The sequence below is a fragment of the Vulpes vulpes genome, chromosome 11, assembly GCF_048418805.1.
Source record: "Vulpes vulpes isolate BD-2025 chromosome 11, VulVul3, whole genome shotgun sequence".
Taxonomy (NCBI): Eukaryota; Metazoa; Chordata; class Mammalia; order Carnivora; family Canidae; genus Vulpes; species Vulpes vulpes.
The window spans coordinates 95,161,552-95,181,799 of NC_132790.1; the positions used below are offsets into that span (position 1 = coordinate 95,161,552).

The window sequence follows — 20,248 nt, forward strand, 5'->3', positions numbered from 1 at the left end:
ATAAAAATACATATCCAAAGCATTAGTGGAAGGAAGGTAGCTGCTATTTATTATTTTTTCCCTTATTTTGGGTTTTGTTTTCCCCCTGCCCCTTTTTTTCTAGTTTTTTAAGGTGAATATTGAGGCCATTTATTTGAGGCCTTTTCCTCTTTTCTAATATATGTACTTAGTGCTATAAATTTCCCTCTAAGTACTATGTTAGTTGTGTCCTACAAATTTTGGTAAGCTGTGTTTTAATTTTCATTCACTTCAAATGTTTAGAGCTAATTTGGTCCACTTCTGAGGCAATAGTCTTCTGAGGACTCTATGTAGTGCTCCGTATTATGAAGTTTTCCCACTCTGGCTGATAAGAATACAATTCCCAGCCATGTATGCGCTCCAGGGATTATTCTATTTACTCCTTTCTTTCTCAGTTTTGGTAGCTCCCTCTTACAAAATGCAGATTACTACTCAGCCAAGAACCTGAGTGGACACCTCTGCGTGTATCTAGAGCCCTCTCTTCTTTGCAGCTCCCTTATCTCCAATATGGTGCCCCAGAAAACCTTAGCTGCCTTGGCCTCTCCAATGAACTCTGTCTCCTCAACTCATTGAGACCCCTAGACTCAGTTGAGTTCTCCTGTCCTATGCTGAGGCCTAGACTCTCCCCCAGATAGTGAGCTGAGGTATTTGCAGGGCTCATTGCATTTATTTCTTTCTTCTCAGCAATTGCTGTCTTGTGCTGTTATCCATTCTCTGAAAGCTGATATTTCAGCTTCTGTTTAATTTTCTAGTTATTTAAAGAGGATAAAGCTAGTCCCTGTTACTCTATTATGGCTGGAAAGTAGAAGTTCATTTTAGCATCTAGTAGGTAAAATTTATTGGAGTGAATTGTCAAAAAAAAAATTGTCAAGATGGGTGATTTTAGAACTGTGTATTGATGTTATATAAATCTTTATGCTTTTTTAAATTTTTTATTTTTAATCTCAGTGCAGTTAATAAACAAATATAATCTGGGGCTTTTTAAAGGTTTGACATTCCTAGAATATTAATAGGAGTCAAATTTTGTTTCTAATGCTTTTTGAACCTTTTCAGAAATATGTTTTAAAAATTATATAGTTGGTCTAAATAGTATTTGCTGACTTAGCACTTGTGAGTATTTTAATGTTTTCAGTTATTTATGGGTTCATTGTATTTTTGTGATATCTTTTAATCACATAAAGATCTAAAATCTAACTCCTTGATACGTTATATAACCAAAAAAGATTATTGGGAATTCTAACAATATATAATTGTAATTCTAACAATATACAAGGTGAGATGTAACTTTGAGGTGAAAGATACTCAGTTAACTGATTTGAAAAATGCTACAAATGTAATATCTAGATTTGTGAGGGTTTTTTTAAACAGTCTTTTCTTATAAGAAGTTAAGGGCTTAACTTTTAATTAGTATATAACCCTCAAATTTCTGTCTTATTTAGTGCTTTCCTCAGTGATGTGCAGAAAGACACAGAAGGTATGACTCAAATTTGCAAGTGGCATGAAGCTTGAATGGTTAAAATACTAATGTTTTACCTTTGAGTCTTAAAAGATAGGCACTGAAAAGAGGAGAAAAATAGCTTAGTAGTAGCATATGTCAAATTTGTTGAAACAACTGTGACATGTTTGCCAGAAACATCAATACATCAGTTATAGTGCTGCAATAGAAGTATACTGTCAAGAGCAGGCTAAAGGGTGATAGTTCCTATTGCTGCCTTTTTGTTGTTGATGTGTTTATTAAAATTTTTTTTGAAATTTAGAAAAGCTTCAAAAATAGTACAGAGAATTTCCATATACTCTATTCAGTTTCTTTTAGTGTTAATATTTTAGATAACCATGGTACATTTATCAAATCTAAGAAATTAACATTTATACAATAAATAAAGTACAGACTTCTTTTAGATTTCACAGGTTTTCCCACTGATAACCTTCTTGCATTCCAGGATCCAATCCTGGCTATCTGTTGTTATGCTGGTCAGATCACTTATGTTAGTCTAGCTGATTTTTGGCCCCAAATTAAAATACAGTAAAGTTTTAGAACCAAGTCAAATGCCACTTTTGATGTTACTTCCCTCCCATAGTTTGAGTGATTTGCTGTGTTCTATGGGGTTATACTGTGTGTGTTTATACTTTGTTTTCTCTTATTGGATCTGTTAGTCCCTAGCCAAGTAATTATTATTGGAAGGAACTCAATCTTATCCATCCTTTTACAAAGAGCCGTCATGAAATGAGACCAGTGTGTTCAGAGCATAGTGTTAAAGGAACTTAAAATAATATAAGTAGTGGTTAAAGGATATTTGATTGCATAAGATGAGCATAACCTCCAACTATTTTTTTTTAATTTTTAATTTTATTTATTTATGAAAGGCACACAGTGAGAGAGGGGGGGGGCAGAGACATAGGCAGAGGGAGAAGCAGGCTCCATGCACTGGGAGCCCGACGTGGGATTCGATCCCGGGTCTCCAGGATCGCACCCTGGGCCAAAGGCAGGCACTAAACTGCTGCGCCACCCAGGGATCCCCCTCCAACTATTTCTGAAAAAGAAATTAAAAATATGTGAGAACTATGGGTAAATTTTGGTAGAATGATCTAATAAAGAATAGGGAAAAGAGCAGTGGATATTTTTCAATTGTAGAAAGTTGATATAAATAAATCCGTCTGTCTCATCAGGAAAATGTTGGCTAATTAAGTCTGATCAGTAATAACTCTTTGTAAAAATTATGACAAAGTTTCCTTTGACATCTTCATTGTTTGAAGTATTTATATCAGATTTTGGAATAACCTTACTTGCCTTTTAGACTAACATTTTGTCTTGTTCATTTTTGTATATGTTCATTCTTCTTTTTGTTGCCCATTTTGTTTTTCACCTAGTTAGGTTTCGTTTTGTTTCATTTTGTCATCTTATGGAAGTAATATAATATAGTGGTTTAGAATGTAGATTCTGGAGTCAGACTTCCTGGGATTGCGTGCCTGCTGTGTATCCTTGGACAAGTTACCTAACTTTTTGAGACTCTGTTTCCTCATCTTAAAAATAAGGATAATAATAGTAGTTATCTCGTGGCTTATCATATAGATAAACTGAAGGAGCATAGTGCCCAGCACACAGTGTTGAGTGCCATGGCTCTACAAATGTTAACTGCTTGCTGGTTACCGCAATTAATTTATAACTTCAGATACTCATTACAAAATAACTCACCCTTCTCTGTCTCTTATGTTCTGCTTTCACTTTTATACTGTTAAAAAGGGAAAGATGCACTGCCTTGCTTTCAACATTTTTGTACTGCATATTCTTTTCTTAATTTTACTATTATATAGTTAGTGCAAACTGAAGGGAGGGCAAGTTAAGGCTGTTTTCAGCCTGAAACCATCTTTTAAGCAAAACCACTTTATCAAGTTATCTACCTATTTATGCATTTATTAACCAGTGTCATTTATCAATGAAAGTAATTTTTGTATAATGTTTATCCTGAAATAATGTAGTTCTAAATGCCTTCTGAAGCACTAAAGCAAAATTATATTCAGTTTGATTCTTATGTTTATTTTAAATATTCCAGTTAAAAAGAGGTAATCTAAACTGCTTTGGAAAGCTTGGAAGTATTTACTAAAGTTTGATATCCTATGATCCAGCTTGATATCCTCTGGTTCTACTTTTATGTACGTACTGAACAGATGTTAATGTCCATGGAATGTTTATAATAGCACTATATGTGCTAGCTCCTCACTAGAAATAGCCATCAACAGTAGAATACATTTTGGCATATTCGCACAATTTAATACTAAATAGAAATGGCAGTGAAAGATCTGCCAAGTGTATCTCAACAGTGTAGTTGAACAGTAGGGTTGAATCTCACAGATACAGCACTGAGAGAAATAAGTCTAAAAGACCATTTACTATACAGTATTGTTTATGTCAAGTGTAAAATTAGGCAAAAATGAAGCTGTTAGAAGTCTGTGTAGAGATATTAGGAATGGGGTTTGAGGAGCAGTGACTGGCAGGGAGGAAGGGAACTTCCAGAGTACTGTTAATATTTTGTTTCGTGATACCAGTATGTTCAGTTTGTGAAAATTCATAAAGCTGGAAAATTATATTTTGTGTACTTTGCTTTGTAGATAGTCACAAAAGCTTTCGAAAGAAATTGACATATTTATATATTATAAGCCTGTTGCATTTGATGATACAGAAGTGCCAGTCTGTATGTACTATTTTTATCCAGCATTCTTGTTTTAACATCAGGGAATTACAACAACAAAGAGAGGATACATGGCATCTAGTTTAAGTCTCCTAGGCCTTTGTAGTTTTCGTGGGTTTCCTATGTGTTGGTATAAAGTGCCCCTGTCAGAAGGTAGAAATGAAAAGGAGCTTTGATTACAGAGCAAGCATCCTTTTAATAAGAGATTGGCCCTGAGAGGTGATAGTAGGCTGTGGACCTGGCTTAAGGTAACACCTTCTTAATCTTTCTTATTCAAGGGACCAGAGAATTGTGCCAAATTAATTGACAAAGCCCATCACACTACCTTGTAGACTTTGTGGATGATGCAAAGTTAGTTTGCACTTAGTTTTAAATGATTAGCATCTCAGGGAAGGATAGGAATTAGTAAATTGATTTAGCAAGTTACTCTTTTAGAATAGTCCACAGGAAAGATAATATTTAATAATTTAAGAACTGTTTAAGACTTCACTCAATTTTCTGTTAATGCAGCTAGATTGTTTTTTGGACTTTAAGCTTAATGTGTATTTGACTTTTGTGAGTTATGTTTAAAAATAATACATGTTTGTCATAACAGATATAAAAATATAGAAATTAATAAAAAGCAAAACCATTTTCCAGTTTCACCTGTAGATCTTTTGTTTGTGTATGTATCTGTACATACCATAAATTCATTGATAAGATGCCTCTATTTTATTACCCTCTGTTTTAACATCCCTGAAATTGGCATGTGTCTTTCAAATGTTGTCCACTAGGCGGCAATCATGATGGAGTTGACATCGCCAGACATGGGAAATTAGGCCGTAGTTGTTCATATTGTCTTCACTTAAGTTTAGTTATATTTTTTGTTGGTAATATATGGGTTGAGTTTAATTGCTATCACAAGTATCTTGAAAAGAACTACATATGTGATTTGTCATTAAAGCACAGAAGAGGCAGCAGGGTATAGATTTAACATGATTAAAGCAAATATTCATTGTTGGAGGATAACCACAGTTCTCTTTCTCTGCAAAGTAAAAACCAAGTGCTTTATGGAATCGAGAAGGGAGCTATTTTATGAGTAAATGAATGTATGCTGCCTTTTGCTCCTGACACATGTGAAAGCATTCCCTATTACAAGCCAATCAGTTCAACTTAAGGCAGGAGAAATTGCCATATCCTATGAATAGGTGGTTGGTGTGACCAATTCACACACCGTTATAGGATTACTGTTAAGGCACTTTGTCATACCTTTAATTGCTCATTTCTTACTAATTTACAGAATTTGGTTATTTTTTTTGTGTGTGTTTATTCAGTGTTTTACATCTGTTGAGATAGTTCTAATCTGTTAATGTAATATTTTATGTGAATGTATTTTCTGATGTCAAACCATCCTATATTTCTGGGGAAAGCAACTTGCTATTTTCTTTTTAAATTAATAGTTATTTTGTGGATATCTTTTTAATTTAGTGTGTTTACATTTATCTCATTTTTTAATGGCTCTATTGTTTTTCTCTTGTATTTTTTTTTTCCAAATGGCTGCCTTATTGATATGCTTGATTTCCAGCTTTCGCTATTCAAAACAATGTAGCAGGGAACATCTTTCTGCATATACCTTTATATACTTAGGCTACTATTTCTATAGAAGAAAAATACCTAGAAATGTTATGCATTTTCATTGTTTGATAACATGAAAGAAATGCAAAAGTTAATTTTAAAAAAGTATTTATTTGTTTTAGAAATGTCAGTCGTTATTGGAAAATATACCAACATGCTAACAGTGGTTTGTCTTTGGGATGATGAGCTTATGTGTGATTAAAAAAAAAAACAACAACAACAAAGAACTTTAATGGTAGAAATGGAACTTACTTTAAAAAGCTAATGCTAGGGGATCCCTGGGTGGCGCAGCGGTTTGGCGCCTGCCTTTGGCCCAGGGCGCGATCCTGGAGACCCGGGATCGAATCCCACGTTGGGCTCCCGGTGCATGGAGCCTGCTTCTCCCTCTGCCTGTGTCTCTGTCTCTCTCTCTCTCACTGTGTGCCTATCATAAATAAATTTAAAAAAAAAATTAAAAAATAAAAAAAAAATCTATTAAAAAAAAAAAAAAAAAGCTAATGCTAGGATCCCTTGGTGGTTCAGTGGTTTAGCTACTGCCTTCAGCCCAGGGCGTGTTCCTAGAGTCCCGGGATCAGGTCCCACATCGGGCTCCCTGCATGGAGCCTGCTTCTCCCTCTGCCTGTGTCTCTGCCTCTCTCTCTTTCTCTCTCTCTCTCTGTCTGTCTCCAATGAATAAATAAATAACATCAAAAAAAAAAAAAAAAGCTAAATGCTTATGGGGTTCTTGGGTGGCTCAGTTAATGCCTTCAGCTCGGGTCACGATCACAGGGTCCTGAGATCGAGCGCGAGCTGGCATTGCCCTGCTCAGCAGGGAGTCTGCTTCTCCCTTTGCCTCTGCCTTTCCCTGTGTTCTTGCTCTCTGTCTCTCAAATGAATAAGTAAAATCTTAAAAAAAAAAAAAAACTAAACTAAATGCTTATGAAATCAAATACTACTTTAGAAGTCCTGGGATTGTGAGCATTTGGAGGATAGGAACTGTTGTAGTTCCGAGATAATTCATCTAGCAAAATGCAAAATACATGAAGCTAATTTAAAAGATAATTGTAGAACTAAGTTGAATTGATTTTTTGCGTTTAACAGAGAAAAAAACTTCTTGCCAATTCTTTTTCAGGGTTTTTTGATTAACTCAAAACCAGAGAATGCCTGTGAACCCATAGTGCCTCCACCACTAAAAGACAATTCATCGGGCACTTTCATCGTGTTAATTAGAAGACTTGATTGTAATTTTGATATAAAGGTAATGTATGCTTTTTTCATTTTTTGTTACTATTTTTTGTTTTTTGTTTTTAGATTATCTACCTTATATTCTCCCTTGTTTCAGAAAGACTTTGAAAGTTTATAAGGTTCATCCAGATTAAAAAAGGAAGGTGAGGATGAAAGGAAAATGGGAAGTTGGTGAAGGCAAGCAAGAGAGTTGAATTTTACTCATCTGCTACAAAATTAACTCTAAGCTCGTAGCAACCAGTACAAAAAGGAGAACAGTTCACAATTCATTGTTTTAACAAGATTGTAAACAAATTGACTGGGATATAAATGGTTGCTATTGGCTCTAGGAATTTTCAGGTGGTTGCTGGGAATCTTGAACTGTGGTTTAATAGTAGAATATTGCTTGATCTAATCTAGGAACGGAAACATTAACCTTCAGTTTTATGCCTTTAATTACCAATACTATACATATATTTAAATTTACGTTGGCATTTCTCTTTTGCCTTAAGATATCTCTGTCACCTACACAAAGTTTGTCTCCCTGGTGTGGGTTAGGTCGGATAGTAAAAGTTTGCCATAGAACCTCCCTCATTATCATCAGTGCTGCTCTAAAGGTGTGGTTTTTTTGTTTTTTTGTTTTTGTTTTTTTGTTTTTTTTGATACTTTTAATAATGTCTTTATAAATCTGGTTTTGGATGGTCTTGGCTAAAGAGCCATGTTGAGGCCTGTATAAAACAAGTCCTGATGTTACTCTTGTTGAACTACCTCAGACCTGAATGTCATGTAGTTTCTTGCATGTATCTTAGAGAATAGACCTGGGATAATTACTTCATGTACTTGACATAGCTTGATCTGAGATGATTTGTTCAATAGGAACAGACTCCTGGTGTGCCTGAATTTTGCCTCTTCTCCTTGCATTTCATGAAAGAAATGACAATTCCATAATAAACTTATTAAACGAATAAAACAATAACTGTAAAAGGATTTGGAAATGTAGACCACTTCGTAAATGATAGGTTTGTTACTATTGTATATCAGTTCCAAATCTAAACTCTCAATTGCCTTTAAGTGGGAAATAAACTAGAACTTGAAGTCAGCTATAGATTTCATGCTCTTCAGAATTATATGTCTTTTGTATAGTAGTTTGAATTTAAGCCATTTCAAGATTTGACCCAGAGCTAAACTGTAACAATTTGAGGTTGTTCCACAAAAAGGAAACATTATTGTAATATTTCATTAATTTCTTGCTGCTAAGAAATTAAGAGTAAACTAAAATTTGTTGATTCTAAGGTTTATTGCATAATTATGCTATGTAGTTTTTGTCTCAGTCCAGTCTTTATTAACTAGAAATTGCAATGCCTTTTTTTTTTAATTTAAATAACTTTTTTTTTTTGTTTTTTTTTTTGTTTTGTTTTTTTTTGTTGTTGTTGTTGGGGATAGAAGGTGGTTCACTGCAAAATTTAAGGAAATACTGTCATTGAATGTTTATTTCTGATGGTGAAAACACAACTCAGGGATGAATAGGTAGGTAGGCTTATTAGCCCTCCAGTCCCTTTAGTGGGTCCTCATCATGAGTCTGAGTGCTTCTAATAGAGTTTTATGATTAGCTGTAATCCAGCTTGTCTCTTCCTACTTCCTGCTTCAAATTTTAAGCTGCAGCCATACTACCTCCTTGAAGTCTCTCTCTTGACTTGTTGTACAATGCTGACTCCGTCTTTGTGCCTTTACATACTATTTCCCCTGAGCAAGATCTCTGTCCAAGATGACATTTAAGTGCTAGCTAAGGATATTATCTTTTCTGGAAGCCTTCCTTTCCTTCCTGCCCTCACTGATAGAATGAATCATTCCAATTCACTGTGCCACTCTCCCACTTTGTAAATCTCTCCTTCACTCTTTATCATATTATTTTTTATTATATATGTATTTCACTTGTGATCTGTGTTTAGAGTTCCTTTTAATTATATTTGTTATCTAGTTTGTAGCATAGTGCATAGTGGAAGAGCAATATAAGTTTGTTAAGCTATGTAGTATAGTAAGCCTTCTACTTAGGTGTATAGTGCATTTTTAAAGAAACGCGCACATGTAAGAATGTTAAAAGTGAGGATTCTTATCTTAGAAAAATGTTAGAAATTTTCTCATTATACCTCACCATGTAGATACAGTTTTAATAAGATTCTAGTCTGTTGTACGTTTTTAAATTCTATTATCTTTCCTTCACAAACAGTATATTGTAGACATTTAAGGCTAAAGATTCCTTGTTCCTAATGGTTTCTGTCTTGTCTCAGTTCCATTGAAAATATGAGACCTGAGTTTATAGGGAAAACATACTAATTTTAATTAAGGTCTGGAAATAGACTGCATATGTTTGAATTCCATTTTTTTTTTTCCATTTGAAATACAGCTTTATTCTGATTCTAAACTAAAAGGAATGGGAATGACAGTGACAAAAGAGCTTTCACCACTGGATATTGTGATGTGACTCTAGCAGTCTTTTATTTGAAACTCAGGAAGGAAACATTTACATTCCAAAACAGCTAAATATGCAGGTCCAAAAAATGAAGGCACTTTTTAAACTGCCACATTCACTTTGAAGCCCATTCATCTCCTTCTACATCCTGAAGATTAAGCACAGGCCCTGCTCAGTTATATAATAAAGTGGCAAACATGCTGTACCACTGACCTCACAGGACAGTTGCCTATAAAACTGGACTTCTGGTATGCCTGGGTGGTGCAGTCAGTTAAGCATCCAACTCTTGGTTTTAGCTCAGGTCATGATCTCAGAGCTCAAGCCCCATGTCAGGTCTGTGCTTAGTGTGGAGTCTGCTCCAGATTCTGTCTCTCCCTCGGCCCCTCCTGCCCCCCCCCCCGCCCCCCATTCTCCAACTCTCTCTCTCTCTCAAATAAATAAATAAATCTTAAAAAGATAACTAGCTAGACTTTTGACACTTGGCTCCAGTTGCACTTTTTCACGGGTGATCATCCTCATCCAGGAGAGCAGTTGCCTAAGCAACCTCTAGATCATGATTATTACTATGTTGCTAAAGCTAGGTCCATGACAACTTGCAGTGGGGCAAGAGTAGGCATGGCAGCAGACTCCCAAGTTAGGGTTTCCAGTTAGTTTTCTAGCAGACCACAGGAAAGGCTTTTCAAAGTTGTAGTTACTTGGGATCCCTGGGTGGCTCAGCAGTGGAGCATCTGCCTTTGGCTCAGGGCATGATCCTGGAGTCCTGGGATCGAGTCCCACATCGGGCTCCCTGCATGGGGCCTGCTTCTCCCTCTGCCTGTGCCTCTCTCTCTCTCTGTCTCTCATGAATAAATAAATAAAATATTTTTTTAAAAAAGTTGTAGTTACTTTTGGTAGAAATGTCATAGTACTAAATGTTCTTTCAGTGGAAAACAATCAATAGATTGTGCCTTAACTCTCCTGTTCTTAATGTCCACTTTGCTGCCACACAGCATGATGGGGATATTTTTTACACACTCTTAAAATATCTCTATGCCAGTTAGGCACATTCTTGTAATTAGCCCTTGATGCTATAGCAAACATTATAACGGCCCACCGGGTCTGGATGTGATACCCATTCCCTCAGCCCACCAAATTTCTTCTGACTAGCTATATCCCATACATTGAACTGAGTATGTCCTCTGTTGGTATGGAACACAAGGGGATGGACCTCAACACCCAAGGTGGCTATGTACTTTTCAAGTTCACCAATTAGATTATGTTTCAGGAACATGTTTTTTCCAGTACCACCATCGCCAGCCAATACAAGTTTGAACTAGACTTGGGGTTCTCCTTGGACAGCTATTGTACTGTTGCTTCCAGAAGTGTCTGCCCTGTCTGACTGAGCTGACTCCCATTTTTATCATTTATTGGCAGTGTGATCTCTGGCAAGTTTTGTCACTTCTCTGTGCCTCAATTTCTTTATCTGTAAAAAAGGAATTATAATGTTCTCTACATCACAGAATTGTTGTGAGGAGCAGATGAAATAATCAATGTTAAATGCTTATCAAACAGAGCTTTGCATACAGTGAGCAAGCAGCAAGTATTAGACATTGATGTTTCACACTTCTTACCTTTGATGTAAAATGGAATACAATTAAAGATGGCAAAGATGCTGACTGTATTAGGCCTAGAAGTTTCTCATAGTCTGCTTTTTGCAAGGAAAGCCAGGAATATAATTCAGGTCTCAGAACCAAGGGAGCCGATGGTGTGAAGTCCTGGAGTCAAGAGGTCCAAGAATCAAGAGCTCTAATGTCTGAGGGCAGGGGATGTGGATATCAGGAAGAGAGATAATTTGCTTTCCCTTTTCCTTTATTCTATTTGGGGCCTCAACAAATTAGATAATGCCCACTCACATTGCTAAGAGTTGTAGATCTTCTTTACTAAGTCTTTTGAATCAAATGCCAATCTCTTTTAGAAACCCCTTTACAGAGACACTTCAGAATACTGTTTTACTAGCTCTCTGGCATCTCTTAGGCCAGTCTAGTTGCCACATAAAACTAGCCATCACAATGACCTTTCCAAAACTAAATTATTAGCTGATAAGTCATGCTAGGATGCAGTAACTCAATGACAGTTGAGTGTGAAATTTCTAATGTGGCTTATAAAGGACAGTTTAGTCATGCCAGCATGTAATATATAAAATATAAGTTTTATAAATACACATGAGTAAGATATGGATCACCTGTCAAGGTAGTGTGAAATAGATAAGGATAAATTCATCATAGTTACTGGAAAAACAACTGGAATCTTATCCCAAAGAGCATTTCTTTTTCTAAGGGTAGTCATGGTTGATAGGTTATTAGCTTTATTAGTTATAATCTTCAGGTAAAAAATCTATGCCTGTATTTTTCTAGGCTTCCAAATAGATTAATATATATAGTTTTTTATTAAGTATGTTATAGAACCAAATCACTTAGGATGTATGTTATAGTACTTTTCTGAATTGAAAATAAATAGCTCTTTGTATAAAATAGGGGTTCATTCATATATATTCACAATTCTGTATGAATACACTGAAGAAACTAGTGAAAAAAATAACTCACTTTCTTATTACTAATGTAGCATCCTGGGACCAAGTACAAGAAATGCTTAATTCAGCCCCATAGAGAATGCTACAGTTGATACTAGTTGCAAGGTTATGTATTTTGTCTTGCCTATCAAAAGGGATACCCAAGTTATCTCAGACGAATGAGAATCAGTTGTACTTGACAAAGCTTTCCTTGGAGAAAGGAACCCTTTCCATAGTGCAGAGCAGAATGGAAAAGAAGTAGTAAAATTTCATCACGATCTTTCAGTAATTGTGGTGGTGGTGGTGGTGGTGGTGGTGGTAATTTTGGTAATGTGGTAGGTATTTCAGGGTTTACTTTTTGGAATTCTTTAGATTTTTTTTTTTGAAGATGCGTATTGTACTATAATTGAAGAAACCTAGACTTCTCTTATTTCTTCCTTAGAAGTCAGTGATGAAGTGGTGTCCTACAATAAAGAAAATGGCACATTTATTCTATACAAACTGTCCCAAATGCTTTCTGATTCAGACAGCTAATAAGACAACTGAAATGCAATTAACAATTTTTGGAAGGTAGGAAATTACACTATTTGTAACATTGTAAACTAAAAAGAGCACTGTTTTAATTTTTTGTCTTCTGTTGAGAGAAGCCCATTTGAGCCATTTTAGTTTATCTTCCTCTAAAGAAATGCAGCAAAACCCATACTTGGAATTAGTTTCTGGATATGTAGGATATCCAGAAGGCTAATAAGAACTGTTGATTACCCGCCAGCTGCTTATTCTGAAAACAATCACTTTTATTCACACTGACAAAAACTGTATCCTCTGAAAAATGCAGCTCCTTAGAAGAAAAGCTAAACAATGTCATTTTGTTTGTCTTTGAACAATGCTGTTCTTTACTGTGACAATATGTAATTGTTTGGAAATGTTAGTTTTTGGTGAGTATTTGAGGTCAAAAACATCACTGGCTCTGATAAATAAATTAAGGTGTTATGAAATTTTTTAATTAGAAAAATATAATCTCCTGAGGCACAGAGTTCTCAGAAGACTTGAATTGGCATCCCAGTGGAAAATATGACTTCTTTAAAAAAAAAATTTGTAAAAATATCTGATTATTTCAAGAACATTAAAATCTCTTAAAATAGAACTTTTCAGAACTACACAAATTTCTATGTTTATAACCAAATAAAGATTAGTTACCAGAGTCTGTTAATTGCCATTGCCATCCAAGATATTTTCATCATATGGTTTTAATACAAGTCAACAATTTCTTCAAATAGTCCTTTTATTTTAACTAAACTCTAGGGAAGCTTGGTAAACAGATATGATGCAATTATATTACCATTTTATGCTCTCATGATTCTTTTGAATGATGCAGCTGCAAAGTCATCTAGGCCAGTTATCAAGAAGCTGAAAGAACTTACATATTATTCCTTCTACTTTTTTTTTCTTGGCATGGATAGAATTGCATTTGGACTGTAGATGATAAGGAATATGTTGGTAGTCCTTTTCTGTTGGAATATGACTTTTATAACACTTGGTGTACAAACCCACTTTACCTGACTTCTGCCTTTCTCTCAACTCACCTCTGTATTTTACCTGCCCTCTCACCTTAACCTTCAAGAATTTACAAGTTCACATATGCATTGAGCAGTTTCTCCCTTTCTGTCTGATTTTTACCGTGTTCTTCATCTGGATTACCTTCCCTCAGCTTGGCTATCTGGACGGAGACCTTATTTTAGCTCTAAGATGAAGTAATTTGAAACCTTTCCTGATTTTCTCCAAGGTTGAATAGATCACTTCTTTAATATATTAGTCAATCCCATTGAATCACTTTTTTTATATATTCTTTAATCTCTGTGAACGAGAAGATAATGTTTTAGATTCTGTAGTTTTAGCATCTGATACATTGTGTGGAACTTGGTGTACACTCAGTAAGTGTTTGCTGAATAAATAATTTAGAACTTTATGGATTTGCAATTAAATTTAACTGGATTAAAGAATAAACAGTGTTATTGGAACCTTCCATTGGCTCCATGTTCACTTCACTCAGTGTTCTTGGAAGTATTTCTAAACCTAGATACTCATTTATTCCATAGACATTTTTCTCTAGGTCCCAATGTTTTATGAAAGAAAATTACCATAAACATATTTGGGTTATTTGGATCATCTTATAATAAACATACTTTTTAAAAAATGATTTTATTTATTTGAGGGAGAGAGAGATAGTGACAGAGAACATGAGCCAGGAGGAGAGGGAGAAGCAGGATCCCCGCTGAACAGGGAGCCCGATGTAGGGCTCCATCCCAGGACCCCTGGGTTCATGATCTGAGCCAAAGACAGATGCTTAACTGAGACACCCAGGTACCCCCATACTATTGGTTTAATTTTTTTTAATTTTTTAAATTTATTTTTATTTAAGATTATTTATCTATTTATTCATAGAGACATACACACACACAGAGAGAGGCAGAGACACAGGCCGAGGGAGAAGCAGGCTCCATGCAGGGAGCCTGACGTGGGACTTGATCCAGGGTTTCCAGGATCACGCCATAGGCTGCAGGCGGTGCTAAACCGCTGCGCCACTGGGGCTGCCCCATACTATTGTTTTAATACAATCTTATCATCTTATGAAAATAGTTCTCCAGTTTTCTAGTTACCTTTCATTATCCTCTTTCAGGCCTCTAAGCTTATATAGTACATGGGATTCCCAGGATTTCACTCTTATTTCCATAGTACCAAGCAAGTAGATATGACTTTGACTAGAAATTAAACTGAAAATTATCCCAAAGTCACTTAATATCATTATTTATTTTTTCCTACTCTTTTCTATATTCCTACAAAGTGATTTATAGCATTTGTTATGAATCTTCTTCAGAATCATGTTTAAAAGATTCTACAAAGGAACATTTTCAAGGATACTTGGGGGATGGAAACATTTTTACCCACTTATGGTTCAAACAGCTTTGTGCTACTAGTTCATTAATTTGTTCACGTGTTTCTTCCACCCTTTAATTAATAAACATATTTGCATTTTAATAATTAGGTTCTTTGGGGCACCTGGCTGGCTCAGTTGATAGAACATGTGACTCTTAACCTCAGGGTTGTGAGTTCAAGCCCCATATTGGGCATGGAGCCTACTTAAAAAAATAATTAGGTTCCTTTATACACATTTACATTTCCTTGATAACGTTTATGCAATAGTGAAATGATAAAATACTCTTCTTTTACCAGGGAAGTAATAGCAAAAGAAAACTAAAAATAGTAAATTACATGTACTTTACCCTAACCTAATGAAAGGTGTAATGCCCATAACTTTATTTATATATCTCTTCCATTTTGCTTCATAATTAAGGTGTTCAGATTACTTAGAAAAACTATGAATGAAGGATATCTAGGAGGGAGGAAAGATGGGATCTAAAGGAAGAAGAAAAGATGGATTATATCATTGAACTCCTCTTAATGAGAGTAAAATATCACTAGAGCCTAGTGACATCTTCTGTGGAGTAGCTTTTCCCAGCGTGGCCTGTAGTGACCCTAAAATAACATGTAGGAGAGAATGGTATTGGAATGGGATTTAATCTTGGCGGGATTATTTGCTATAGTTCTGGATCTTATTTCAATCATTGATTGTTCCCTGCCATTACATTTCTAGGAATTTTTGTCCTATACGTAGAATTAATAGTTTTTGCATTGACGTATGAATCTACTAGTGCTTCTCCATTTTTTTTTTTTTTAAGATTTTATTTATTTACTCATGAGAGACACAGAGAGAGGCAGAGGGAGGAGCAGGCTCCTTGCAGGGAGCCCAATGCGGGACTCAATCCCAGGACCCCGAGATCACAACCTGAGCCAGAGGCAGATTTTCAACACTGAGCCACCCAGGTGTCCCTGCTCCATTCTTATCTGCATTGCTTTGATCATTTGAGAAAGAGATTTCTTTTTACTTCTTTAGACGAAAAAGGAAGATCATAGTCAGGTTTTAAGAACTTATCTTTATTCTCTAAGTCTCCCATTAATTTCTTTACTTCATTTCTTTCCCTTTTAAGAAAAACAACTTTTTCTCCTTTGTTTGACATCTAGGCTAGGAGAAAAAGTAGTTTGTGCCAGGCTGATGGTTGAGTTGCTGTTGCTTTGTGTGGGCAATTCTGAAAGAAAAGAAAACCCATTTTCCAGATAATTTTTTCAATTGTCATTTGGAAGCAGAATTAGGCCACATTTTTTGCAGAGGATCCATAGAAGTCCCATAGAAGTTGGACTATAAAGTGAAGCTCCAGTTTTTTTAGATTCTGCTAGAACTGCTGACACCCAGTGTGTATAGCCAGCATGGTCAGAAGAGGCTAGGTTCCAGAACCACCCGGGATGTGTGCTATATACTGTTTTCTTTTTTGTCCTGACTTTTTACCTTTTTGTGTTTTGAAACTAGCATACACAAAAAGTATTCATAATGTATGTATATACACAATTTAATAGTAAATGAATATTGGAGTACTCATTACTCAAGTTTAAGAGACCTGTCGCTAATATTAATTAGTTTATGTTAATTAATCAAACTTCAGGGGTACCTGGGTGGCTCATTCAGTTAAGTGTCTGCCTTCAGTTCAGGTCATGATCCCAGTTTCCTGGGATCTAGCCCCACACCTGGCTCCCTGCTTAGTGGGGAGTCTGCTTCTCCCTCTGTCCCTCCACCCGTTCGTGCTCTCTCTTTCTCTCTCTCTCTCTCTCTCAAATGAATAAATGAAGTCTTTTAAAAAATTAATTAAACTTCATTAAAGGCTCCATTAGGTAAATTTTTTTAGGTTTTATTCTAACTAAAGATCATATTAAACTAGTATTAATACCTGATCTTCATATTTGGAATATTTTTATAGTAATTTCAAATGTTTTAATAGAGTGATGTTAAGTGTATCACAAAGTGATGGCTTGTTAAAGCTACTCATTTTCTATCTTCTATTTGAAAATGTTGTGATGAAAAAATTCTTTGCTAAGGACAGACCAAACCCCAAAAGTACTGTGCATTTCCTAGTTCTTTACAGTAGATTTTTTTTTCTATATATTATTTTATTTCTTCCCAGCTTGATTCTAGCCTAAAAAAACATGAATACTTTCTCACTTCAGCTTCTTGGGAGTAGAGCTTATGTTTTATGCAGTTCTATGTACTGAGTTTTTTAGTATGGTGCCTGGAGCACCAAAATGAGTGAGCAGTAAAGGAGGGCGTATAGTCAGAGTCCTACCACTGGGTGGTGCCGAGCATCAAAATGCTCTTTGTAATTGTTCCCTCAGTTGCATTTCAAATGTAGTACAGGTCTGTCAATACCTGGGAATTCCTGGTCAGCTCATAGTAAGTGCAGAGAGTTTTCTTTTTGTTCACAAAAAAGTTCTTTCAACAAGCTTTATTTACAGTGGTGGGTGGGTTGAAATGGAATTTCTCATTAGGGTGAGAATTAAGATTTGGTTAGAATATGAATACCAGCAGTATCCAAAAAATATGAATTTTGATCATATTTTTCACTTTAACATGCAGTTTAATATGCGCATGTAACTAGAAAATATTTAATGGATACCTCTATGAAACTTAAGATGCAATTCTGAAAATTTATTTAGGAAACTTTTAACTAATATAGTTAATTCTAACTGGTAAATTTTTTTGTTTTTTTTATGTTTTTAAAATCGTTTGTATTTCCTTGGTGTTGGTAGTGATCTCTCCTTTCTCATTCATGATTTTATTAATTTGAGTCTTCTCTCTCTTCTTTTTAATAAGGTTGGCTAATGGTTTATCTATCTTATTAATTCTTTCAAAGAACCAACTCCTGGTTCTGTTGATCTGTTCCACAGTTCTTTTGGTCTCGATTTCATTTAGTTCTGCTCGAATTTTAATTAACTGTCTTCTTCTGCAGGGGGTGGGGTCCATTTGTTGCTTTTTCTCTAGTTCCTTTATGTGTAAGGTGAGCTTTTGAATTTGAGTTCTTTCCAGTTTTTGAATGGATGCTTGTATTGTGATGTCTAACTGGTAAATTTTTAAGAGATTTTTTTTTAAAGCATCTTCAAACTGGTGGCAATATTAGAAATAGCTGCACATAAAGGTTCATTTGGGTTTTCTTAACATCTCTAAGAAAAAAAGGTTTATTTTAGTTTTAATTTATTGTACTAATCATGTGCTAAATAAATTATTAAAACTTCATTGGAAATAGCCACATTTAGAGACTTAGAAAGACTTTAATTTTGTGATGATGTGTGGCGGAATAGTATTGCTGCAATGAAAAGCACAAGTTTATGATTGCAGACAACCTACAGAACATTAAGAACTCATTATATAAGTAGGTTTTCAACTTTTTTGACTGTAAGAAAGTACAGCCAAATCCACAGTAAGAAATTTATTTTTATTCATGCCCTATTACATATACAACACATAGCCAATAATAAAGTTTGATGAAATAGTATTTACCAATACTACCTATAATACTCTGGTATATGAAATTTCTTTTTATTAAAAAAAAAAAGAGTTCAACCAAGGTCCACTAAATTATTTTACTACCCACAATTTTTATTACCTGCAGTATTTAAAAATTGCTTTCCCATGTACCAAAACAAAGATTAACTTTAAGATGCTGCCACTGGAATGCAACCTAAAATCTTTAATTTTTAAAGTTACCAAGGATTCTAGCTTCTGTTTGTGCTATACTTGAAACAAGTAAGTTTGTATGCTTTGCATACAAACAGATTTTTTTTACCAGCCCTAACAAAAATACTTTCTAATTAAACAAATAAATTCAACTTACCTCCAAGCCTAGATAAACATATGCCATTTGTCAAAAGGTCAACATTCTTAAAATATCACCTTATTTATATAAGAGAAGAAACATGCCTTTGTATCACCATAATAAATGTCACAAAGCTTCAGCATTAAAACCACATACTTTCCTTGACAGTTTCTCTTAGAACTTTTACGTACTTAATTTTTTTTTAAGGAGTTGTATTCTTATCAGATTTACTTCTTTTTTTTCTCTACCACAGAAGAGAATTAAGGGTGGGGAAAAGCTGGAATTACTATTAGTAGCCTAGTACTAATGAGTAGACAGAGAGGAAGTGAGATTTAACACTTAACATTAAGGAGAAAAACCAGCTAAGGTCTGGAGAAGCCTTATTCACCAGATCCCCCAAGTCATTGGAAAAGGTCAGATCATGTTTGGTACCTTTTACTGAGAAAGCTGGGAAAATGAAAAATATTTTAGGAACACTTTTATCCATGATGACTGAGGTAAAATTTTTGGCATGGTTTTCGGGGGGAACTAAGCAACAAATATAAGGAGCTTTTATATTTATGGCATACATCTTGCTGGGTGGGGCCGGTCAGACTGTTACCTTAGTTGTGATTTATTTTGATTGAATAAGTGTTTATGTGAGAGAGCTTCTAGGCTTGAGATATATATACAAATAAACAAGGTAGTTTGTTTCCTTAAGGAACATAAAATCTTATGTACAAAGTACTCTAAATGTTACTTTATCATCCTTATTTTTCAAGATAATAGATTTAGTTTTCTGATAATTAATGTTTTTACCAAGATGATCGGGATGGGGAAGTTCCCTTCCATATCTAATTTTAATTCAGTGATATCATTTTAATATGAATGATATCAAACAATATCATGAAAAAAATATGGTCATTACTTTTTCAAGGCCTGCCCCATGCCAGCACTGTAGTGTTTATAAAATAATCAGGAGATACAGTTCCAGGTATCATATATTAAGCATAATGGCTACATTAGGAATCAGTGTTTCATAGATTCTAGCATTATCTCCACATTTCTGATAGGGGAACTGAACATTGTCTCCAAAAAGATATGTCCTTTAATTAATTCATTCATTAATAATGGCAGTCAACATTGGGGTACATGTATCTTTTTGAATTAGTGTTTTATTTTGTTTGGGTAAATACCTACTAGCAGAATTACCAGGTTATATGATATTTCTGTTTTTAATTTTTGAGGAACCTCTGTATTGTTTTCCACAGTGGCTGCACTAATTTACATTCCCATCAGTAGTTCCCTAGGATTCCTTTTTCTCCACGTCTTTGGTCAACACATACTTTAGTGTTAAGTTGTATACTTTATATATTTTGGATATTTACCTCTTATCAGATAAATCATTTGTGAATATCTTCTCCCATTCAGTTGCCTTTTCATTTTGTTAATAATTTCTTTCACTCTGCAA

General features: G+C 34.9%; 1 protein-coding gene and 1 pseudogene across 5 annotated transcripts in view; one reads left to right on the top strand and one right to left on the bottom strand.

The window, feature by feature from the left end:
* The window catches only part of RNF13 (ring finger protein 13), a 150,428-nt gene that overhangs the window by 53,063 nt on the left and 77,117 nt on the right, over nt 1-20,248 (top strand). For all 5 annotated transcript variants that reach the window (XM_072727126.1, XM_072727127.1, XM_072727129.1 and 2 more), the window contains one exon: nt 6,931-7,056. In XM_072727126.1, coding sequence (XP_072583227.1) covers nt 6,931-7,056 — 126 coding nt within the window. The remainder of the gene's footprint in view (nt 1-6,930; nt 7,057-20,248) is intronic.
* LOC112932810 (GTP-binding nuclear protein Ran-like) lies at nt 9,992-10,572 on the bottom strand (annotated as a pseudogene).